Source organism: Glycine soja, chromosome 3 (assembly GCF_004193775.1).
Source record: "Glycine soja cultivar W05 chromosome 3, ASM419377v2, whole genome shotgun sequence".
NCBI lineage: Eukaryota > Viridiplantae > Streptophyta > Magnoliopsida > Fabales > Fabaceae > Glycine > Glycine soja.
Window position 1 is genome coordinate 41,531,960 of NC_041004.1, and position 24,693 is coordinate 41,556,652.

Genomic DNA, 24,693 nt, shown 5'->3' on the forward strand with positions numbered 1-24,693 from the left:
CGGGTTCCAATCTAATTTTAGTTAGTTTTAATCTTAACTGTTGACTGAAATTATCCTATTAAAATTTGGCCATCTCACACTCTCATCCCTCATTACTGTTTAGTAGTAGTTCTTTTTAGTTATGATCGATAAATTATTTTTTAGCTAAAGATATGTGATATCAACTAGTCCAAACATTTATTTTTTTTGACAGAGCAACCAATCCAATCATAAAGTTTATTAACTATTTCCACTAAATTTTAAAATATCATTATACATTAAGATCATAAAGTTATTTTTTAATTCTTATGTTCCTCATAACAAGAGACCAACAAGTGGACCACTCAAGTTAAAAAAAACAAAAAAAAAAACAAGTGGACCACTTGATAATTAAAATTCTTTTTATAAGGCAAATAAAGGTCATCATAGTCTAAACACTATATTCACTTGTAGGTCTCTTAATCACCTTTCTCGTCCGGTCCATATATTTTATTTTGTAATTTAAAAATATTCCTATTTTTCTTCATTTTTAATAAATTTATCATTAATAAGCTGATTATTCTTATATTAGACTTTTATATTTAGGAAATATAACATTTTATATGTATTATTATAAAAAAAAATTGTATTGAGTATAATGACGTGTAAGTTATATAAATCAATAATTTTACAATCTTATAAGTAATTATGGATTATTTTATTATTATTAAATTTAATTAACTAATTTCTAACCATGTATTTACATTCTATATTGCTGCTGCAAACTGTACGTCGTGCGTCTTAATTAACACTAATTAATGGGCACAACACAACCATTTTATTTGGTCATGATTGGGGTGAGAATTCAGGTCAGACCCAAATGCAACTTGCATTCAAAATGATTTGGGGAAGGTTGTCCAAAATTGCAAATTAAACCATCTTTATTAGGAAAGAAAGAGAGCCACATTGTCCCTGCATACCCGTCGACATGACAATGACAAAGATTAATGCGACAAAGATGAATGGCCTCGCTAATGTGTCATCGATCACCTTCACTCACCAGCCACAAGAAATAAGTAGTGATCACCCGGGAGTTAAACTTGTGCCTAATGCAGTTATTGAGAGAATGATAACGTGGGTGGGACCAAACCGTGATCGTGAGTGTGTTCAGTTCAGGATTAATTCATTCATGTCAAACCCTACATGCGGCGAAGGAGAATGTTTTGTAAACAATAAAAGGTTACGTGTACATGATGAACAATATTTTCTTTTGGTTACAGAAGGAAAAGGAAATAAAAACACCAGAAAGATAAATCCTATCATGGAAGCAAACTCCCATTTCATTCACCTTTAGCAGCTTCTTCAAACCATATAACATGATGAAGATAAAAAAAAAAGTAAGTGGGACATGTAAAAATTATATAAAATATTACATATAGTGCATGTTTTTTAAATATTCAGATAAAGCAACTGAGTGCTGCAACATGTTTAGTTCAAAATAATTTAAAATCAATGCAAGTATAGTAGATATGGGCCTAAGCCGGGTCAGTAATAATTTTATATTAAAATATGTATGACGATGAAAAAAAATTGATTTTAGCTATCTATTTAGTATATGCTTGGACATATGTTTTCAACATGAAATATCATATCTACATGTTTAAATACATGAAAGCTATGATGAAATATTTAAGAGATGAAGCAAAAAATCACGTAAAATACGTGAATGCAAACACACTATAAATAATCTTAAAATGAACACATCATACGTGTTAAACCAATCGTTTCATTAAGACATCTTTTTTAAAAAATACTATGGGGTTTAATACTTTATGTCCCAAATTTCCCTTTTCTTTTTAACATTCTTTCTTAGATTCTTTAGTGACAATTTAAATCATGGAATTTTCTCTTAATTTTTATTAGGTCTTAGTGTTAAAAAAGTATTCATCAATTGGTCGATGTAACCTATGCTACACTAATTGTCACATAATTTAATCTTTATATAATGTGTGAATTTAATCAATCCATCCACTGAATTATATTCATTATTTATGTAAATTTTTTATGAAAATTGAGCATCAATAAAGTAATCAAATAATTCATCTATATTGAACTAATTTTTTAATGAAGTATCAATTAATTAATTTTCTTATAAAAAATGTATGTTTGATCAGATCACGAAAAACGTTTAATTCAATAATTGATAAATTCTTATATATATATATATATATATATATATATATTAATAAAGATAGATAAATATTAAAAACGTAATTTCACAAAAAAAAACTACAAATAAAATAACTCTTCCTCGCAAAATATATAGAGAGAGAGAGATAGAGTGAAGGAGATATATATAAATATCCACCACACACCGAGACCGTATCCCGCAAATGTTTGAATATGTTCTCTATACGGATACCTTTGCCTTAAATATTTTAAAGGGATTTTTCGTAAAAAAAAACTTAATTTCAAAGTTTATCATCAATCTTTTATTATTTTGTGAATTTTATCACTCATATTTTATTTTTTTAAAATTTTATCACTTAATTTTCATAATTTTACAAATTTTATCACTCAAGATTTTTTCACGAATTTTACTATTAAACTTTAAACAAACTTTATTATCTAATTTTTTTTAATTTTATACATTTTATCATTATGTCAGTAACAAAATGACGCAAGAATTTTTTTTTTTTAGATTTTTATATATTGATTATAGTTATAATTAATGGAGAAAAAGTGACTTTTTAGATCTGTTATGATTATAATTGATATAAAAAATTGCTTTCTATATCATAATTATAATTAATATCTAACATCAAAATTATTCATCTTTTTGGTAAAATGTACAAAAATTTAAAACTCAATGATAAAATTTACGAAAATAAAACTTTAGTAAGAAAATTTACAAAACAATACAAGTTAAATTATAAAATTTGCAATTAAGAAAAAAATTAAAGAAAAGTTTCAACCTCTTTGCATTAATTGGTAATAAGAGTATATGGGCTAACAGGCTAGGATGGATTGAATTTAAAAAAGAATAATTTATAAATATTATTATATAGTCTAAAATATTTTTACAAAAATATTTAAGAAATATATTTTGATTGTTTTAATATTCCATTTCATATTATTTATTAATATGTTTTTATAATAACATTAATTTATATTAAATATGTGAATAAAATATTTAATATTAAAAATATATATAAATTAATCTCTCCCTCAAGTATTTTTTTTATAAGACTCAATTAATAACCCTCAAGAAGTAAGAAAGTTAATTACTTTTTTTAGTAACATTAAACTTGTCCTAACTTGACATGTTTTTCAAAATTTGCCTGAGACATACTCTTATTTTTTAAAATATTTTTATTAACTTTAATTTTTTTATAGTTATTAATTTTTTTAGTGATGTGATTATTTTTCAGGATTTCTTCTCTTTTTTTTTTCTTTCTTTATCTTATAATTCTTAAAATATTAATGTATTCTAATTTAATGCCAAGACGTAGATGAACCAAGCACCAGTCTCAACTAGACAATTTCTTTCGAGAGTGTAGGCCTCCACAAATGTAATGCAGACCTGCAAAAGTTTCTTTAGGTCAGATGCAGATTGAGCTTCGAGTGCAACGATAGAAGAGAACTTTGATCGCAAGAGCCACTTAGAGCAACAAAAATTAGTCTTAATAATCTAAAAGGGTGTCGAGTGGGAGTGGGAGCCTGCAATTTAATTAATAAATAAAGTTACTATAGGAATAACAAATTAATCTCCCTTACAACTAGTTCATGTTGTGAGAAAGTCTAACACTTCAGTGTTGACTCTTAAGGTTGTCTACTATTTAGTAAACTTAAAAAAATAAAATTCATAATTAAGAATATTTTTTAAAAACAAAAATATTAATACAATAATCAATATAAATTGATTCTTATAAAAATGATTATAAGCTACACCTTTAATTTGAGTTTTATAAAAAGGAAAGAAAGTAGTACTTTATATTTAAAAAAAATAGAAAAATTAATTGTGAAAGAGAAATTTTTTGCAGGTATAATTAATTTCGAAAGACAATGTCATCTGATCTCAACTATAGGCACGTTATAGAAGTGGTGAGTTGCAATTATGTTGATGCATTGTGGTAGGGACGTAGGACACATACAAGATGAATGAATAAAGTTATCGACGCAGTTGCAACCAATAACCAATTATGGCGTATTTTGGTCGGCATTTCCCCCAACCAAACGCACCTTCATATCCTCAAACTTCCTTTTCCTCTTATTTTATTAGGAGATTCAAAATTAAATGATTAGTTGCTTGTCCATTTAATTTCTTTGTGAATTTACGTTGTCTTACTCTTTATTACTTTCTTTATTTGAGGGTAAATAGAAAATAAAGAAATAAAATGAATAAAATAAGATAGAAATACTATTTTTTTTTAAGATAAAACAATAAAAATGAATTAGTTTTTTTTTAGATTCCACATATAAAAATATTTCTCCTAAGTTGCCTTGAAATAGGAAAAAATGGTTGTTATATTTTTTGTTTTACTTTATTTAAAAATTAAATAAATATTTTAATATAATAAAATAATAAATAAAACTATATTTAAAAAAATATATAACATTTTTCAGTAAAAATATGTAGCATTTTTTTAAATAAAACGAGTTAAGTTATTTTTAATTAATATAAAAACTTTATATAATTTATTCATTTATTTTCACCTACTTCTCTATTTAATCAAATAATTTTTATTTTATTTTTTAAATCTTTCTTTCACTTATAATCAAACGATTATAAATGTTTTTTTTTTCTTTTTCTATTGATCTATTTTAATGCAACAATTTGTACAGTAACACTTTTTTTTATAACAATTTATACAATTACATTTTTTTTCTATCTCTCTTGTATATCATGTATTACATGTCATGATATAAAAAGATAAACAACAGAAAATGTTGTATAAATTATACCAATTGTTATATGTGAATTATATCTCAAAGAAATATATGATATGTTTAGTAGGAAGAAAAAAATATGAGTATGTGTGAAATAGAGTGGGTGTAAATAAAGAAGAGAGAAATAGAGTGAATGAAAACATATAATAAAAAAATAAAGGTGTTTGACTTAAGAGAAATGATAAATGAATAAAAAAGAGAAAAATCTATAAAACTAATAAAACATTTTCAAATGATAACAGGCATACACCCAGGTCACATATTTTACAGCCTTTTTCTTACCATTCGAGAGTGTAAATGTTTCCAAGTGGGCCTGAAAATATGGACTTTTAGTTGTTTTCGATCAAAATTACTTTCATATATACATTAAGGTCAGTTTAATAGGGTTTAGAAAGTTTGAATAGATCCTTAAAATTAAATTTCATTGTGAATAATATACAATATCAATTTTTTTATTTGTTAAAACACTCCAAACAAGAAGCGATACAATGCGTGTTAGTACAATACTTTCATACAAGTTTAGTTACAATTTTTTTTAAGACACTTTTCCAAATATAAATCAATTCTCATAAAAAATACTAACCCAAATTATTTTTATAAAATAAAGATTGTTTAATATTATGAGTGACAAAGCAAATTTGACTCGTTGGATAAGCTTGCTTAATCTACTTTATTAGGCAAGTAGGTTTTTATTAGTCCATTTGTCCGCCTAAAAAGAAAACAACTTGCAACAGGATGAGGTAGGGTAGCCTATTGGGCTAATATATAATTATGTAATAAAAAAGTAGTATAAATTTTGGGTTAAAAATATTATTTTAGTATCAAGTAAATGCTGTATTTAAGATCCCAATATTATAAGTTAGGAGATGATAAATGAATGTAGTGTCTCTCTAACCATTTTTGTTGTTGTTGATATCAATATTAAAAACAAAAACAATTAAAGAAGTTAGATGGATTAATGCAATTAAAAATTATTATGAGAATGGATGAAAGGGATAATAGCTTGTAGGAATAAAAATATTTGCTTTCATAATCTTTTAGTTTTTATAATTTTTAATTTTATTAATTATATTATTTTCTTATTATTTTGGAGAGGTAGTTGTTCTATAAAACAAAATGAAATATATTTTAAACCCATATTCTAAAGTGGACCAATCCATCCTAATTCATTCTTTGGCATGCTAATGCGACGAGCCCAAGCAGTTAGGATGCCTCAATTTGTCATTCCTATTTCAAAAAATGCAAGCAGATGATTAATTAAACATATAATTTAATTACACTGACATGATTTTGTGGAAGGTATAGTTGGTAGATAATAGTGTTTTTTAAGCGTATGATTAAGGGTTTAATGTTTAGATATGTGTGTATGAGATATTATTTATTAAGAGAAATGAATCTTTAAAGATATATTGTGTAGAAAGAAAAGTTAATTTGAATTTTGGAGTGAGAAGTATAACATTCTTTTTTTCGAAGTGGTGAAGTATAACATTTCAAAATTTCATTTTAAAGGTATAATTTCAATTCCTACAATTGGCAATAAAAAAAATAAGTGTCAATATAAATATAAATATATGATTGATATTAATTTAGGTATCATCTTATTTTTTATCGGTAGAAATAGAAGACAAATATAAAAAATTTATAATAATTCACAAAATTTAGGTATTTATCTAAGTCACATTTAATAATTAAAATATTTTTTAAAAATAATTCTAATTAACTTTATTTGTGCAAGTATTGTTTAGTCAATCTATGTTTTTTGTTTTGTGGTAAAGATTATGAATGTTTTCAAATTTATTGGATTGAAGATTAATTTTACTTATATTTATGTGATTATTATGATTATTTTAAGATTGGCAGAGAGTATAAGTTTTGTTTTTTTTTTATGGTCCAGACTAAGTTAATGGAACGTGTTTATTTGAAGAAGAAGAAATGTATGTAATGATAGTGTACAAAGCATAACCATAGAGTGACAAAAGAAAGAAAGCAAACAACCTAATAAAAAAAGCTGAAGTTGAATTCAATATTTCAATTTGGAATTAAGATGATTAAAAATGTACTGGTAGAAATGGCTCTCAGTCTCAAAGAGTCGTTGTTTCTTTCTTTCTAAAATTGAAAATTTATGATCATTTAGAAATGCTTTTTTTATAATAATCGTAATCTACAATCCCTCACTTTCCTTTCTGTTGCCTTATGCACCTCTCTAATTTTCCTCGAACAACTATACTCTCTCTATCGCACTCACTCCCTCCGTCGCCCGAACGCATCTCCGATCAACCAACCGCCGCATTTCCAGTGATTAGCCACTTTGATCCTCCTGCAGCGCCGTCGTTTCCTCAGATCCGTGGCTGTAATGCGAAAGTCGTTGGAGGCGAAGCAGCAGCATCCGCGGATTAGGAAGATCCTTCTTCCCAATTCGTTATCCTAGTTAGGGTTAGGGTTTCAATAATCATTCCCAAGAAATGTTCAAGCGAATCATGAAGGGAGGGCAGAAGAAGCCCTCCAAGACGGACCCGAGCGATCCGTCGCCCTTGGCTCCGGCGGCGGCGGGTGCGGCAGCCGCTCCGGCGCTGGTGGTTCCTCCGCCGTCGGGCACCATAGAGCCTCTGCCTCTCTTCCGCGACGTGGCGGTCTCGGAGCGGCAGAACCTCTTCATCCGGAAGCTCCAGATATGCTGCCACGTGTTGGACTTCTCCGACACGCTGAAATCCGTTCGGGAGAAGGAAATCAAGAGACAGACTCTAATGGAGCTCGTGGATTTCATCCAATCCGGGTCGGGGAAGATAACGGAGACTTGCCAGGAAGAGATGATCAAAATGGTGTCGGCGAACGTTTTCCGGTGCCTCCCGCCGGCTTCGCACGAGAACACCGGCCAGGAAGCCACCGATCCGGAAGAGGAGGAGCCGTGCCTCGAACCAGCGTGGCCGCACTTACAACTCGTCTACGAGCTTCTCCTCAGATACGTGGTTTCCTCCGACACTGACACAAAGGTCGCAAAACGATATATTGATCATTCTTTTGTTCTCAAACTCCTTGATTTGTTTGACTCCGAGGACCCTCGTGAGCGCGAGTATTTGAAAACCATATTGCACCGTGTGTATGGGAAATTCATGGTTCATCGTCCCTTCATTAGGAAGGGCATTAACAACATATTTTTTCGGTTTATATATGAGACTGAGCGGCATAGTGGTATTGGGGAGCTTCTTGAGATTCTGGGGAGTATTATTAATGGGTTTGCTTTGCCCATGAAGGAGGAGCATAAGTTGTTTCTTGCTAGGGCGCTTCTGCCTCTGCATAAGCCCAAGCCGGTTGGGGTGTACCACCAGCAGTTGTCGTATTGCATTGCGCAGTTTGTGGAGAAGGATTACAAACTCGCGGACACGGTTATTAGGGGTTTGTTGAAGTATTGGCCAGTCACTAATTGCCAGAAGGAGGTGCTCTTCCTTGGGGAACTAGAGGAGGTGCTGGAGGCCACGCAGACCGCGGAGTTCCAACGCTGCATGGTCCCTCTTTTTAGACAGGTTGCCCGCTGCCTCAATAGTTCTCACTTTCAGGTTCGTTGGAAATTGTTGTTCATTGCATTTTCTAGAATTAATGTAAGTCCTTTTTTTTTTTAACATTTCCTTTCCTTTGGGTAATCCGGGTCATGAGTTTGCAATGCTTTTTGTTGAACTGTTTTCTTTCTTTATGGATATACATCTAATCTGGGCCCGTATATGGTATAATAAGGGTAAATATAACTTAAATAAGGTACAGCCACCTAGGTACTAGTTAGTAAATTTAAAGTCTTAAACTGTCACATCCTTTAGGTCCTAAATTCTACTTGGATTGTATTGAATCCAATTTTTTTTTTGTAGTTTGTGGATAGTTCAGTTGTAGTTTTGCATCTTAATGATTTGTTGCTTGATGGGGAAAAGCAAAAACAAAAAAAATCATTATCTATCAATGTGATCTGTCTGATTTAATTGGCTTCTACCCTAACATGTAGAAATGCTAAAATAGCCATTCACATGGGTTGAGATCCCACGTCAACTACAAATATGACTGAAGTAGAGTTTATAAATGCCTTGGACAATCCTCATCTCACGATGTTGCTTTTGGGGTTAAGCTAAACTCAAATTCAAGATGGTATCGGACCTTGTCATAGATATGATATTGAGCCATCATCAACTGTTGCAAAAATCTACTCATTCCCATGATTTTCCCTCTGCATCTACCAATCCCCATAGCTTTCCCTGTGCAATAAAAAAAAGTCCTAACTGGCCTTGGGGGCTGCAGCTGTCCTAGTGCAATAAAAAATACCAATCCTATAATATCCATGCTCTAGATGTCCAATCCTGGGTGTGAGGGGGGTGTATTGACTATTGAGATCCCACATCATGGCCACACTAGGGGTTATAAAAAGCTTTAGACAATCCTCACCTCATGAGATAGCAAAATGGAGTTAGGCCTGACCCAAATTCTAGAATATGCATATACTTTTCACACATACAGAGGTTATAAATTCATTTTTTGTTCTTTTGCTTGAAAGCTTAGTGTTGAACTTGCAAAGTTAACCAGAATTGTAGTTCAACTGATGACTGTTATTTAGCTATTTACTTTTAAAAATTTGTAAGTGTATGCTGTATCCTGTATGTACCATTCAAATGGTTAAAAGACTGGTTCAAGTGGTACATACTTGATTTCCCTTAACCAAAGTTTTGGGTTCAACTGGTTTGCCTTGTGTTTGTAAAGATACCCGCTGGGTGAGCTAGCCTCATCACGTTTTGGATGTTCCTATCTTGAATAGGATTGCCTCCTATGGAGAATATCTGTTGTCTAGACCAAACAAGTGGTATAAAAAAACCTCATATTAGAAAAAAAAAAAAAGATTTTGTGGTTAATTGCTTACACTGCAATTGGAGTAAATTTTCTGTTTATTAACTGTAATAGTGAAGTTTGTGGTTTGACTTGTACACTGTTTAAGAAATATTAGGTAATAGATTTGTAGGTAATATTACAATTATTTTTTATTTTGGTGAGGTTCGTCATGTTATGATGTTTTAAGAATGGCAGTGAAACTGAAAGGTGAAACCAATTTTTTTATTTCAGCAGAACTGGTTATTTTTAAGGGTCAATTGCATTTTTCCTTCAAATTTATTTGGTTATGTGCAATGTCCGTTGTGATGAACAAAATTGAACACATTTCCCTATAATTTAACTTGATCATTTACAGTGTCAACTCACATCCAATTCAAGGGTAACTTTGATCAAATGAGTGTTGCGTGCATCATCGTTTTATGGCCTCTATTTCTTCCTCTAGGAAAGGGAATTGAGGAATATTTCAATATATCATAATCTGTAAGCGTAAGCTGACTGGCATAACCTAACATTTTCATTTCTAGTCCCTACAAGCTCACGCAAAATGCCTATGTGAATCTAATGATTGCTGGTTTGGCATATTTGAATCATTGGAAGCTAATATGCTTTCATAGTTTCATTTACCCAGATCATTTTTATTACTCGGATTGAACACTCATTTTCGTTACTACCATGTGCTAAAAATACTGTTAATTATGTTACGGATTGAATACTCGGATTGAACACTCATTTTTCAATGCATTATCTCCTAAATACTATATGGATGATCAGACTATCATAAACAGAGAAGAGCAATAGAAACAAGAATAAGAAAGAGTTACATTACAAGAATTGGTCAGGCTTCTCCTAACAATGAGGGTTTAGCCTCTCATTTTCATGAGAGACTTTACACTTCAGGGCCTAATACGGATGGAAGAATGGGATTGGATGGATAAAAAAAAGGAAGAGAGTAATGGCTAGAGAAGGAGGACACTCCTGCTTCTTACTCCTTTTATAGTCCTAAGGTAACTTACTTTTCACACTGATTTCGGGTTGAGTGTGCACTCCTGGGTTAGCGAGAATGGCGGTTTAATTACACGCTTAGCACGGTGTTCGCACTAAGCGCGACATTGAGTTTTCTCGTGGACCTTTTTTGCACTAAGCCTGAGCACCCACTAAGCGAGGGTGTGTGCTGAGCCTGACTTGTGCACTAAGCGAGCTATCCCTTTCTCAAATTTTCTTCAAGGCTTTTTTTTTTTTTTAAGTTTTTGCATCAATTTTTCTCCAAAGCACTTGAAATTTTCTTCTTTTGATTTCTACTGATATAAAATTACAATGATATTAATTTCTTCATTAAAAATAAAGTAAAAAAATTGTAATCATTCTCAGTCAAAATTAATCATCAATTTAACTCAAATTTCGCAGTTGTCTGCAATATTGTTTTTGGCGTAAATACAAATAATATTTGCTTTATCTTTGATCCTCTGTTGCCCACGTAAAACTCTTGACATCTGGCAAATATCCTAAAAAAATTTAATTACCAAAAGTGCCACAAAGTTTCAAAGCTTAACCCAGATGCAATTATTCAAGGGTACAATTTTTTCCAGCATCAATTGACTGACCTTTTCTTCCTCCCCCTTGCTTATTTGCTGGAGATGATTTGAAGGCAGGTCCTCTGCATTTTAGCCATGATTTATATTAAAAGGCTTTTGAATAAAAACTTTAATAGGTGTCTGTTAAAAAAAGTTGCTCCCTTTGCTTTTTAATTGAGATCATTAAAATGCAGTATCAGCATTTGTGTTTTTATGTGCAGATAATACTTTAAGCGCAATGCATTCTGTCTGCAGTTGAAAAACTATTGATGTAGAATTTTGTCTCTTGGAAAAATTTCTGAATTCTACAAGTTTGTCTATAATTTTCTTTTATCGATGTGAATGGTAGTAAGGCTTGTGCAATTTAAGTTTCCACCGTGTGCTGAGCATTGGTTATTTAGACATTAACTTATTCTTATTTGGTAAAATAAGAAATATATTAGAGAAATAAATGAAAGGAAAAACCTTAGGGCTGGTTTTGTTTTATTTCTTGTTTGCACTTTTAATTACAATAATGTCATTTTGTTTTCATTTTGTTTTCTATTTTTAAAGGTTTGTGTAGAAAACAGAGAAGACAACTTTTTATTGTTTTCACCATTTCCTATACAAACCTTTGAAAATAAGAAACAAGGTGTCATTTTTGTAATTAAAAGGGAAAACAGAAAATGAAATTAGAATATATTATTTTTGAACCAAACAAGCCTTATCAGAAGAGGAAAACTTGAAGGTTAACAGGGTCTTGACCACAAACATCTAGTGCTTGTGGAAATGAAAATAGTGTACATTTGCTGTGATGTAGGCTTCTTCTCTTAAAATGCTGTCGTTGTGGTCTTTTGTCATTATGGGATCCAGAATTGTCTACGGGTTCATTTTTATTTATCGCAATTTTTTTGAACTGATTATGTGATTATCTTTGAAGTCATAATCAAAATACAGGAGTGAGAGTCCTGATTACTTGGAATTGTCTTTTATTTTTTAAATATATTGTGTTATAGTTCTTGGTTCATTGATGATGTAGTTACTAGTTTGTTATAAACCTTCCTTCAGAAGTCTATGCTTAGGCACACCTTGCAATGCAGGTTGCAGAACGAGCTCTCTTTTTGTGGAATAATGAGCATATTGTCAGCTTAATTGCCCAAAACAGGACTGTAGTATTACCCATAATATTTGAAGCATTGGAGAAAAATATCAAGAGTCATTGGAACCAGGCTGTTCACGGCCTGACTGTGAACGTTCGGAAAATGTTCATAGAAATGGATGCCGAATTGTTTGAAGAGTGTCAGAGGCAGTATGAAGAGAGGGAGGCTAAAGCAAAAGAATTAGAAGAGCAGCGGGAATTGAATTGGAAAAGACTGGCAGATGCAGCTGCACAGAATGGGGTGGATATGGTCACAGCTTAGTGAAATTACTTTACTGCCGTAACCGGCAGTGTGAATTGGATAGGTGAAGGATTACATGTGCTCCTCGCCATTTTGGTGCCATTATTTATTGGTTTCTTTCTTTCCCACTTAATTTCTTTTCCCCCTCTGTTTTCTCAGTTGGATAATCAGCAAGTTGAAGAAGCAGTGATTAATGTAACTTAAAAGTGCAGTTGGGATAATCAATCGGACGCTGTTAGCAATGTCTGCAGATTAAGAATGTTTAATGAAATACTTTCTTGTATTTTTTTTTCTTACAGAGAGAAATACGGATCTTTTTTTTCCTTCTGAAAACAAATTGTAGTGCCCTTTGTGTTTATGGTACAAGAAGTAGGGCCTGTTATTTTGTGCTTGATTGGCACTTGATTGGCTAAAGGCAGGTTTGGTTTTGGCACTAAGTTTCGTAAGGAGCTAGTGTTGTGTCGTCTCTCTGATAAGAGGTGTTATTGATTACACTTGTTTTGCTTGTTTTCTAGATAGTTATGTAAAGGGCTGGTGATTTACTTATTCAATAGGTCAACGATTCCTTCAAGCAAATCTCGGCAGCGTTGCCCCACCGCTGACAAGGATGCGGCAAACATGCCATTGATGTTGATTTTTTTTTAGGGAATTAATTTTCCTATTGATATAGCTGTTGGATTGATTCTCTCTGTACTTGATTTTCCTGTTTTACTTTGGTATTTTCTGTCTTTCTTTCCTATGGTTTGAGAATATTCTTTTAAATTTTAATCTTAAGAACCTGATTCTTGCACAACAATGTCTCTTACACATGATTGTCTAGTCAACCTACTTCAATGGTGTACACAGGGATCAGCCTACTGCCGGTGCCCTCTTCCTTGGTTCTTACATCTAAGAACCACATAAATAACTCCCATTAACTTTTACAGTACTTTTTTAAATAATAATAATAATAATAATAATAATAATAATAATAATAATAATAATAATAATAATGAGAATTTGGGTTGAATATATCATTTAATAAAACCTTAAAAAATTAAAAAATGTTTTCTATAACTTAATCGAAGAAACTTCAACTTAAAATGTTCTTTAATACTGTTATTTTTGTAGTTTAAAAATATATTTAAACAAAAAAGTATAAGATATCAAATGTGTTCAAACTATTTTCTATATTCAGAGTTCAGAGGATTGAGTGTTGTATTGTGTTAAGTGTTGAGTCTAGAATTATCTTGAGAATTGTAACCTTAGAATTATTTTTTGTGAATTATTGATATAAATGTTAAAAAGTCAAGGGTAAGTTTCATATGTATATATAAAAAGTACTTACTAAAATTGTAAGAAAATAATAATTTCAGAAACTAATTTCTTGACTAATTTAAAAATAATATCTTTTTTGCATAAAAAATGTTTATGAAAAGATCAATATAACAAATAACAAATTATTTACATTTGAGATTGGTCATACGAAAAACTATAGTCAATTTAAAGAAATGTTACACAGATATTTTCACCTCAAGACCATTGATGGAAAGGTAAGCGAGATAAAAATAAAATAAAATTAATTAACATAATTTTGTGAATGAATTAATTGACAGGTTATTATTTAAAAAAGATAAAATTGAGAAGAGATGAGAAGAAAATCCAATATTTGTGTCTATAAATGACATGAGTGTGTGAAGAGTGCAGAAGAGAGTAGAGTGGAAATGTCGAAAGGGGGTTCGCTTCAAAAGGACGTGCCATGGAGAGCATCGTCTTCTTCTGCGAAGCCCATCCCCAGAATTCATCACAGTCCGCTTCTTCGCGTTTCTCGAACACCTGTTTCCGATTACGGTATCTCCGTCATGAGGCATCCGGACCCTATAGGGGGTGGATTGGGTGACGAGGCCATAGTGGAACCAGCTGGCCCTGATTGCCTCGTCCCTGGCCAGAAAATGCCCATCCAATTACTTGGCCTTCAGGTTTCAATCTTCTTTTTTCTTTTTGCTCTTCAGTTTTTGTATTACACCTCTAATTATATATTAATCCTTCCTTTTTCTGACATTCAATCTTTTTAGAAAAGAAAAGACAAGTTGAAATAACAATGTTCAAATGAAACTCAACACCTGGTTGTCATGGGTCCTCTATGTAACTGAACTTTTGTCTGGTCCCGTACTAGGACCAAAAATATGGAGAACTTTTTAAAAAAATATATATATTTGAATTCATTTACTTGCCTCCCTGAAAATGATTTTTATTTAATTTTGCACCCCTTTTAAAAATCTAGGTTTTCCCCTGTGCATTGTGTGTGTGTGTGTTTTCCCAAAGGGTTGCTTGTGGAATAGAAGCTTTGATTGTTTGAGGGGCAATGCTAGAAAAAATGGTTCAGCAAGCTTCACGGTTCTAGCTTTGCATTTAAAACTTAGTCTCTGAAAACCCAATGAGAAGGACCAAGGCATACGTGCTCGATGCCTAGCAAAACCCTAGACTGACTTTTACTGATAATATATTAACATTTGGGGATGTGTCCAGGAAGTATTTGGCTCTAAAATCTCAACCATTGCAAATCTTTCTTCAATCAAAATAGCCACACGGTTAATGCTCTTCTTTGAGTTTTTTTTATCTCATAACTCTTTGATTTGGTTGTTTTCTATGTCATTGGAGAGTTTGACTGGTTTAGGGTGCTGAACTCATGGGCTACAATCACAATTTTAACAACATTGATGCTTACGGCTCAGAAATTTGGAATACACTGTACATATTTTGTTTTCCTATTTGTCCTCTCAAATGCTCTATGGTGTTTGCTCCACGTGTGGCATATTCTTCTACATTGATCAATCTTAGTTTTGCTTTTCTTGTCTTCAGACTTCAATTTTGTTATGATGTTGACAATTACCTTTATCTTTGAAAACTATTTGGGGTATAGACAAGAAAACAGGACAAAGTTTTCTAATTTCGTGTCTTTTACATACAAAATTACCAATGGCCGAGAGGCAATGCATCTTTGTCCTGTTTTGTAATTTAAAAGCACGCTGTGTTCATTAATGCCATTGGCAAGCTATGCTTCTTCACTTACACTGCGTTTACATGTTTTCCCCCTTTTAGTTTATGTTTACATCTTCTCTATTTTTTATTTTCTCATTTGGGGTAATGCTCTTTAGAAAGATTATGCTTTTGGCAGAGGTGCAGTTTAACTTTTTGCCCTTTTGTTTGGACAGGTCTGGCCAATCCATGTTGACCTGAAGTTTTTGGAACCGGTTGGGCGAGAACTTAAGATGCTTGGAAAGGTGAAGACCTTTTTACTTATATTATGTTTTCATGCATGCAAGGAAAAAATGACACTTCTTGAAGTTGATCTTGATGAGCTATTTGCATTTGATATTGATGAAATGTGGAATATAATAGATTTACTTGCATAGTTCTCAACTGATGTACTGCATTCAATAGCAAATTCAAATCCAATATATTTATGCTTCAATTTGCAGAGAGAATCAGGAACTGAACAATTTTGCTACTAGCCAAATATATTTGCACCCTGGGATAACAACTACATTAATTACTGATGAGTTTTGAGGAAGAGATAGAGAGAGAGAGTGATGTGAACCTGAGTAGGAGCGGATCGTTTGATACAGGCTACGGAGGTTTTGGATGACGCCACTTCCAGTGAAGGAAGATAAGTCAGGGTAGACGCCACAAGGATTACCTTGATAAGTCTGATAATTGGTTCAACAAGGAACCCAGAGAGAAACTCTCACCAAATTTGATCAAAATGCCAAAAGTTTTTTTTATTGAAAATAAAAACCAATACTTATAGTGTATCAGAACAAAAAGATAAAAATAGACATGGGTCTTCTAAACAGGTTGGACCAAAATTACAATAAATAAAAATTATAACTAAAAACATATTTAACTTGGGCCTTCAAATTAGTTTGGGCCTTCAGCAACAATTAATTGTCTTGATAGTGTCTCTGCCTCTGGATCTTCATCCTTCTTCACTTGGGCCTTCATCCTTCTCCACTTGGGGGCTTTGTCCTTCTCCACTTGGGTCTTCGTCCTTCTCCACTTGGGCCTTTATCCTTCTCCACTTGGGGGCTTTGTCCTTCTCCACTTAGGCTTTCGTCCTTCTCCACTTGAGCCTTTAGCCTGTATTTGGCCAGTTTCATGATTCTCATCAGAGAGGGAGATGGGATGGAACAGCTTGAGTTCTTTCTTATGAAGTATGGTATATGTAGATTACTGTTTCCTCGAAATTTGGCTACAATGTCTACATCCTGTGGAAATGCATATATTTGGTTTAAGTGCATTCTTACCACTTCACGGGAACTGGTTAAACTTAAAATACGTAAATAAACTCTAATCTTAAGTATTGCAGTTGCTTGTGTATCGATTAATTTGTCTTGTCCGTGTGTTTGTATCGCAGATATATTATTTGCCTGTTAATTGTTATACATTAAAGGTGATGTGTTTAGGTGAGACATGCAATTGTAAATATGCGATGAATTGTTATGATTGATGCACAGTTGTTTTTATGCATGCAGTTCATGGATGACGCTGTTGAACTAATGAACAAATCATTCATAGAGCGCTGATAATATGGGCTTTTATGAAGAGATGAAGTAGCCGCAATTTGATTTTTTTTTTTTTTTTTAAGTAATGAGAAGTATAGACAAACATATAGCGACTGTAACATTTGTGGCGTATTTTGTAATGTGAAAGATAAATGCAACGCGCGATAGTTTTGTTCGGCACTCATAATTAGTTCCCTTCCTTCCCCTGTAATGCCAATTAAAAACTATTTCTGAGAATCCAATGTTTCTTCTTTTTTGCCCTATGCAATGCGGTAGATTGCATTACGTAGGAAGGCATAACATAGTTTGAACCGTAAAGTGGAATTCACTTGTATCCTATGCTGTGTTTTGCAGTTCAAATTTGCTTGTCACACTCACACCAAAACCATCGTTATTTTGATATACACCATCTTCGATTGGTGATGGAAATGGCATTGCAAAATTTAAGCAGGATTTGACTGCTGTAGAATTCAAATAATCATAACTCAAAAGCGGTTAAATGATAAAAGTGACGAGGAAGAAGAATATATATATACAGTCTTAAATTAGCCTGATCCTATACTTAAAGGAACAGACACTTTTCATTCCAATGAAAAGAGAAAAATGAAACAACGTCACGTTACATTGCGGACGCATAATCACTGAATCGTTAGTTGAATTTGTTAAAGAATAACCGTCAAGCGTAATATCGTGTAAGACAAGAAGAAGAGAAGCAAAAAAGAAGACAGAAGCATTGTTGCAGTGGTGGACATGTCATCCGTGTATTCCATTCCGGACTCCGTGGTGTCATCGGAAGGTCCTCTGCTCCACATGCCAAGGTTGTTGTCCCTGTTGATCCATACATAAATTTATCATATTTTCATAAAGCTATGATAAGAGTTGAGGATAAGTATGCATACCTGGCATTACCGAGAACACCTGCGGACATGGTGAGAAAAGAGATGCGATCAGCGGATTTGGGTTGGACGCTGTATGCCTTCTCATACTTGACTTCAAGTTCTTCACCAGACGCAACAAAAAAGGCCCCGTTCAGGAGAATGTCACCCTCGGAGCGCCAGTTCCATCCCTTCCACTTGGACTGTTGCGTGTCGACTCTCTTAGTAACTTCCTTAGCGAAGGGGTTTTCCGGTGCCATGTAACGGTTACCCTGGCTGTTTATGGTGGGCTCGCCGCTGCCACCAATGGCGTACATCTCCCACTCGGTGAAGTCGTTGTTGACGACGTGGATGTATCCCCTCCGGCAGCGGGGCATGCGCTGGACGAGCTTCTCCCCGAAGTGGTTGAAGGCGATGGTGACCTGCATTCCGGAGTCAGGGAGGTAGTCGTCGCTGTGGCCGAGTAGCATGACCTCGTTGTGGTGGGATAGCATGTTGTTGGAGATGGTTATCCCTGTGGACCCCATCACCGCGTCGATCAGACCGTCCTTGCACCGTGAAAGGGTGCAGTGGTCGATCCATATGTCCTTCGACCCGAAGATGGAGATGCCGTCTCCGTCTGATTCTGTCCGGAATCCGTAGTGCTCCGGGCTTGACCGAACGTTTGTGTTCCCTGCAATCGCATAGCCCAACAACACTCTTCGTCATCTTCTCTACAATAGTAACCTAATATTTTACAGTGCTAATTCAACAATTTTTCTAAGATTCTGTTCTTGTATTCTTCTTACTATAAGATCATCTCCATCACCCTGTTTATCTCACTTTTTCTTTAATGGTGTGCTTATTCAATACTCCTCAAGCAAAAACTTTTTTGTATGAGCATTAGTCCTTAAAATTTTTGTTAGTGCTATGTATATAATTTTATGAAATAATGATACGTTATAAAGATGCGAAAGTTATTCGTGAAACTCATTTTAGTAAAATTTTGAGACTTGTTAGATTTGATAGACGAGTTCAATTATAAAAAATAAATAGATTTAAATACATTTTTTTGTCTTATTAATTAATTTTTTTTATTCTTGTAAAGATATTATTTTAGTTCTTGTAAAATTTTAAAGACTAAAAAAAATACATTTTGAAAAGAAAAAAATTGTAGAAACAAAAATGAAAAACATATTAAATTGCATAAATGAAAAAAGTATTTCAACCAAATAAATATGTGTAGTGTGTAAAGGTGAAACTTATTTAAAAACTCCAAAAAAGAAAAAAGGAAAAGAGTTGTTAGATTGAAAATAGTCAGTTGTTTAACAACTTCCTTTTATAATTAAGGAAAAATTATTTCTTGTACAGATACCAAAAGAGATTCAAAGATATTTGTAGAGGGAATAAAGGGATGATTTTTAAATATACAAATTAAAAGATAAAGCTTGTGTAAATAAATGAGTAATTTTTCCTATAATTAATTAGGATATCAAATATAAGAATCTAAGTACTGCCATAAGATTTTTGATGACTTTGAAAAAAGAAAATCACCGTTACTTTTTCTTATTTTTGTATAAGTGGACAAAATCTAAATAATAATTTATATAAGTGAACATCAACTTACATAAGTCGTCAGCAACTTAATGAAAAAATAAGAAAAAGTAACGCACCGTAACTTTCATAGTTAAAGTCATTTAATCTATTTCTATAAGATGCAAGAATGAACATTAAAGTTTTAGATTTCACAAAAAAAAAAAAATGAGTTTAGGAATGATTTTTTTTAACATGGGTATCAATAAGAATATTATAGTAACTTATCTAAACTAATCTAATAGTGATGTTATTCTTATTCTTAGTCCCTACCTAACAATGTTGTGGAAAAATTAGCCTCCCATCTCATGAAAAAAAAAGTATTGATTTAAATATTTAAAACAATTACTTTTTTAAAGTTAGTTTAAACATAATCTTGAAATACTTTATAACTTTATATAAAACCCTCCTCCACAAAACATGCACAGCTTTTTCTATTTTTCAAGCCGCAAGAACTGATCAGTGAGAAGGGGATTCGAAAGAATAGACCTCAAATGTCCCGACTGTTTTTCTATTTGTTTTTTCATAACAAAAAAACAGTCGCTACCTTCCAATTTGTGTCATTATTCTCATCGAATTCAATTTCATTATGTTGAGGGAAACAACAGATACCTGAGGGATGACAATGATGGATGTGAATGTTGTGAATGATGACATTGCTTATAAACTGCAAAGTAATGCACCCTCCTCCCACAATGTGCACATCAGCTCCACGCCCATCAATGGTCTTGTAGCTGTTAAAAATCAGTTCCTGAGACAGCTTAATCATCATGTTACTAGGGAACACGATCCACAGTGGCTCGTTCTGTATCACTGCGTATCTAAGCGTGCCAGGTTTTGGGTTCACAGGGTCATCATCAGAGGAATCAGTAACAACGTAAAATTCACCACCTTTTCCTCCCTTTGCGTACTGACCGAACCCAATGACGCAGTCAGCTAGCCTCTGCCGGTTATTTGGCCAATCTGGGTCACATTTCCAACAATCATCGATGGGATTTCCCGTTAGGCACGAAGACCCGTCTTTTTCAGACACTGATAGCATTTCCCTTCTTGCGATTGAAGCATTAACCTTCCTAAAAGATAAAACGGGTCAATACAATTTACTAGGTATAACCAGTAATGGAACGTGACCCGACCCTTTTGCTAGATCTACTTTAAATTTATGTAATAATGTAGGAAACTAAACTACATTATTGAAATCAAACAATGAACAGAGTGTATAGTATATTAATAATATGTACCTATGAACTTCGTGGGCAACGGCTTCGGGGTCAGGATGAGCTCCGGGAAGAGTGAGGTTGAGCATTGCGGTTCCAAGTGGTGAAAACGAGCTCAGAAGAACTGAGAGTAGAAAAATGCAGGTTGTTTGGAGGAGCATTGTTGATGAAGAATGGAGTCACTCTGGGAGTTCTTAATTACTGTGGCTGCTGCAGGGGGAAGTTGTTCAAAAGTGTTAGCTAGTGTTTGGTTAGGTGAATTAATAAGCAGAGAAAGTGAGTGATTAATAATGTTTATTCTGTATGATTATATAGTAATATACGTGGCTGAGTAGTAGTAATTAAGCTAACAGTGTTAGTGTGGGTATGGTATTCGGTGGTGGCGAAAGATAATGATTGTAGAGAGGTTCTTTTGATTAATGTAATGAAGGAAAAAGGCAAAAAAGGGAACGGTGAGTGAGAGGATTGTCAAGGAATCCCCCTGCTCTCGAGGAAATTTGTTTGCGGGACAGGCAGACAGACAGTGTCACTGCTCGATATAAGGTTACGCACGCAGGCCTTATCATTCCATATTACCACCATATCTTAATGCCTAAAACATAAAAAACAGTGGGAGTTTCGATCTCTCTTATATTTAATTATTATATATCGAATTCTATTTTTTTAAATAAGATATCAAATTTAAAAATTTTGTGATGGAAAGAAAAAAATTCATCAAAAATAATTAATTAAAAATTAGTAACATAATAAAAAAACGTAATAAAAAAAGTAAGTAAACAAAGATACTGAGACACCCGTTAATGCAAAGATTTACAAATAATTACTAGTATACCTCAAATTATCCAATCAATAAGCTAGCCTCCTTGATTGAAAAAGTAAGTAAACAACTTTTTTTTCAAGAAATATTTTTTTTATTAAAATGTATAAAAATATACATTCTTATGATTTTAAATGCAGTTCACATAATTTTTACTAATTTTTTTAACCAGTATTGCTATAGACTATGCAGTACTAGACTACTAGTCACCAAGATCCTTGTAATTATCTAGTGGGAGTTTCTTTTATGAATATAATATTATTACTCGATTTTGCTGTTAATTCTGACCAGTAACATGACTTCATGAATGCATGGAAGAAATGACAGAAGGAAAATGCAAAAGCTAGATAGAGAACGAAGAAACGTTCTTGCAGTTGATGAAGTAGCCTTTTGACTTTTGGACCTACACCTACGTACCAGCACTAGTTGCGACTTACGACATTTTGGCATGGTTAAAAAAGCTCGAGCATCCATGTAACAAGGCGCTGATTTTGAATGCAGACAAATTAATAATAAAAATTGAAAAATAATTATACTTGTCTTAAGTTACTTTTCAATAATCCATTAACGTATTTTCTTGAATAAACAATGTATAGTATTTTAATATCTTTACAATTTTATTTTTCTTTGATTGATACTAGCTAGTAGTTGTTAAAGATTAGTGATTGATAGTATTTAAATTCCAATGGCTTAAATCGAAATTAACAGAAGTCTTACAAAATTACAAATGCTTGAAAAAAATTGTCATTTTTCCGGCACGAATAAGAATGTTTAAGAAAATATTCGTATGCGACCAATTTGTTTTTCCATTTTAATTACTGCACATAAAAACGCTCTTATTTAACAAGAACTACTAGTATTAAATTTCAGATACTTCTCAAGTGGCTCGCAAGCCCTAATAATGCTTTATACAGTATATAGCAAGAACGAAGTTCTTAACATTAAAAACTTATCCTACGTTGTCAGACCCAGCTAAAAAATATAAAGACGCGTGTGGTTCGATGTTAGACTTATTTTAAATTCTCAAGGTTATTCTAGTACTATTCTATTGAAGTAAAAACTTTAGAATTCCTAAATTTTATATTGCAGTGTAGAATCGACTAAAAAAAAATTTAAGAATTTAGAAAGAACTCTCTATTAGCAGATGAATTGAGGATAACATGGAGCCACTACTGTCCTACGGCTAACGTTTGAGCGCGCATACTATCTATTCAACCTTTTCTTTTCATGGACATTGTGGCCCCAACATTAAAGAAAAAAAAGGTCATAAGGTGCCACAAAAGAAAATTAATGTAAATTGTAACTATAATAATAATAATATACGAATCTATATGAACTATCTAGACAGTAATCATATAATTGCGCTTGGTAAGCCATCATCGTCTGTATAGTTATTAACCCACAATACCTATATAAATTGTTTGTTTGCAATTTTAAAGCATAAAATAAAATAGTTTTTATTCAATGTCTGAACATGTTTTGCATGAGAATTATCGTTTGATCCCTGCATTTATGCGGGTTCCGGAAGGTTGCATGTTAGGAAGGAAATGATGAGTAAAAATATCTGCTGCATATTCCATTCCTATATTCTTTTCGTCTCTTACATGTAAAGTAGAAAAAGACCTCTATATCTGCGAGCCTCTTTATTATATTGTTATTTTTTGAGTCAGTCTGAAACCCTCTTTAGTCTTTGCCTTAGCTGAAATGTGGGCCTACCTCATTTACTAAATTTCAAAAGGGATCATCTATTTTCTTCCATGACTGAAAATAGGCGTGACTTGGTTTTGACAATGAAAAAAAATAAAGGTACATCCCATTTTTTTATGTATGGATGAAATAAGAAGAGAGATATACAAAAGGAAAATAAAGAGAGATACAGTGAAAAAAATATAAAATATGATAAATCATATGATATGAAAAATAAAGAGAGATATACAAAAGAAAAATAAGATAAAAAACAAAAATAAATATATGAATATCATAACCTTGATGTTAGGTAACTCAATTTATATTGTTGTGATGTGTCACAAGTAATAATAACATAACGATTTTTTAATTCGTGTAACTTTACACATGTTAAGTTTTATTAATGAGCTATTTTCAACCAATTTTAATTAACTAATTAATTGTATAATTCATTAGAAAGAGTAATTATCTGTTTCTTATTTATTTTATAAGACCCACTTCAATGTAATCTGACTAATAATAATTGCTAACAGTTTTTAAGTAAACTTACAAAATAAATAACAAAAATAGTTATTTTTAAAAAATCATGATTAATATTTATTTCATAAAATGCAGAAAATAAATTTTAGACAAATTATATATGTAATACTGTGATTATTAATCAAATTGTCATAAAAATTGTATAACAAAAAAAAAGTATAACAGTGGTGGTATTATAAAAATCGTATAACAAAAAGAAAAAAAGAAGAACAAAGAAAGCATGACAAAAAAAAAAAAGAAAGAAAGAAAGGATAACCATCTTAGTATATTAACCACCATCCCTCTTATAAACAACAATAGGTAGTAGTATATGATCTATGAGAAGAAAAAGAAAATACTTTCTGAGTAAAAAAAAAGGCAGTTTATGTAACAAATATTAATTGAGACACCTTATGCAACGGTTGCTACACTTCGGTTGAGGCACAAAAAAAATACAATATTATATATAAATTTTATCTAAAATTTGCTTTCTGCATTTTATGTAACAAATATTAATCATGATTCATCATAAAAAAATTATTTTTGTTATTTATTTGGTAAGTTTACTTAAAAACTATTGTAGTAATTATTATTAGTTTAATGGGAAAAAAGAAATTACATTGAAGTGGATCTATAAAATAAATAGAAGAGAGGTAATTATTATTTCCAAAAAATTGTATAATTGATTAACTAATTAAAGTTGGTAGTTGGTTGAAAGTGAATCATTCATGAAATTTAACATGGA

General features: G+C 32.2%; 3 protein-coding genes across 6 annotated transcripts; 2 read left to right on the forward strand and 1 right to left on the reverse strand.

The window, feature by feature from the left end:
* The first annotated feature begins 6,955 nt into the window (after positions 1-6,955).
* Positions 6,956-13,495, forward strand: LOC114407115 (serine/threonine protein phosphatase 2A 57 kDa regulatory subunit B' beta isoform-like). 3 transcript variants are annotated; one of them, XM_028370091.1, is made up of 3 exons: positions 6,962-8,462; positions 12,419-12,782; positions 12,878-13,495. In XM_028370091.1, the coding sequence occupies exons 1-2, from the start codon at positions 7,371-7,373 to the stop codon at positions 12,737-12,739; spliced, it is 1,413 nt and encodes a 470-aa protein (XP_028225892.1). In that variant the 5' UTR covers positions 6,962-7,370; the 3' UTR covers positions 12,740-12,782; positions 12,878-13,495. The 3 variants fall into 3 exon arrangements, with proteins under 3 accessions (XP_028225893.1, XP_028225892.1, XP_028225891.1); XM_028370092.1 differs by lacking the exon at positions 12,878-13,495 and having other exon boundaries at positions 6,956-8,462; positions 12,387-12,609; XM_028370090.1 differs by having other exon boundaries at positions 12,419-13,495.
* Positions 13,496-14,343: 848 nt separating this feature from the next.
* LOC114407118 lies at positions 14,344-17,586 on the forward strand. Of its 2 annotated transcripts, none has more exons than XM_028370095.1 (3): positions 14,344-14,676; positions 15,913-15,981; positions 17,233-17,586. In XM_028370095.1, the coding sequence occupies exons 1-3, from the start codon at positions 14,422-14,424 to the stop codon at positions 17,281-17,283; spliced, it is 375 nt and encodes a 124-aa protein (XP_028225896.1). In that variant the 5' UTR covers positions 14,344-14,421; the 3' UTR covers positions 17,284-17,586. The 2 variants fall into 2 exon arrangements, with proteins under 2 accessions (XP_028225896.1, XP_028225897.1); XM_028370096.1 differs by lacking the exon at positions 17,233-17,586 and adding an exon at positions 16,180-16,318.
* Positions 17,587-17,795: 209 nt separating this feature from the next.
* Positions 17,796-21,420, reverse strand: LOC114407116 (probable pectate lyase 12). Its single transcript, XM_028370093.1, has 4 exons — positions 20,951-21,420; positions 20,322-20,782; positions 18,162-18,810; positions 17,796-18,090 (listed from the first exon to the last, which is right to left on the reverse strand). The coding sequence occupies exons 1-4, from the start codon at positions 21,085-21,087 to the stop codon at positions 17,925-17,927; spliced, it is 1,413 nt and encodes a 470-aa protein (XP_028225894.1). The 5' UTR covers positions 21,088-21,420; the 3' UTR covers positions 17,796-17,924.
* Positions 21,421-24,693: the final 3,273 nt, after the last annotated feature.

Bases quoted from the DNA above. Each gene is read 5' to 3' on its own strand.
- LOC114407116 (XM_028370093.1), bottom strand. From the start codon at position 21,087: ATGCTCCTCCAAACAACCTGCATTTTTCTACTCTCAGTTCTTCTGAGC. The intron at 20,783-20,950 runs GTACATATTATT...TTTATCTTTTAG, and splicing joins GTTGCCCACGAAGTTCATAG to GAAGGTTAATGCTTCAATCG. The intron at 18,811-20,321 runs GTATCTGTTGTT...ATGCGATTGCAG, and splicing joins CCATCATTGTCATCCCTCAG to GGAACACAAACGTTCGGTCA.
- LOC114407118 (XM_028370095.1), top strand. From the start codon at position 14,422: ATGTCGAAAGGGGGTTCGCTTCAAAAGGACGTGCCATGGAGAGCATCG. The intron at 14,677-15,912 runs GTTTCAATCTTC...TTGTTTGGACAG, and splicing joins TCCAATTACTTGGCCTTCAG to GTCTGGCCAATCCATGTTGA. The intron at 15,982-17,232 runs GTGAAGACCTTT...TTATGCATGCAG, and splicing joins AACTTAAGATGCTTGGAAAG to TTCATGGATGACGCTGTTGA.
- LOC114407115 (XM_028370090.1), top strand. From the start codon at position 7,371: ATGTTCAAGCGAATCATGAAGGGAGGGCAGAAGAAGCCCTCCAAGACG. The intron at 8,463-12,418 runs GTTCGTTGGAAA...CTTGCAATGCAG, and splicing joins TCAATAGTTCTCACTTTCAG to GTTGCAGAACGAGCTCTCTT.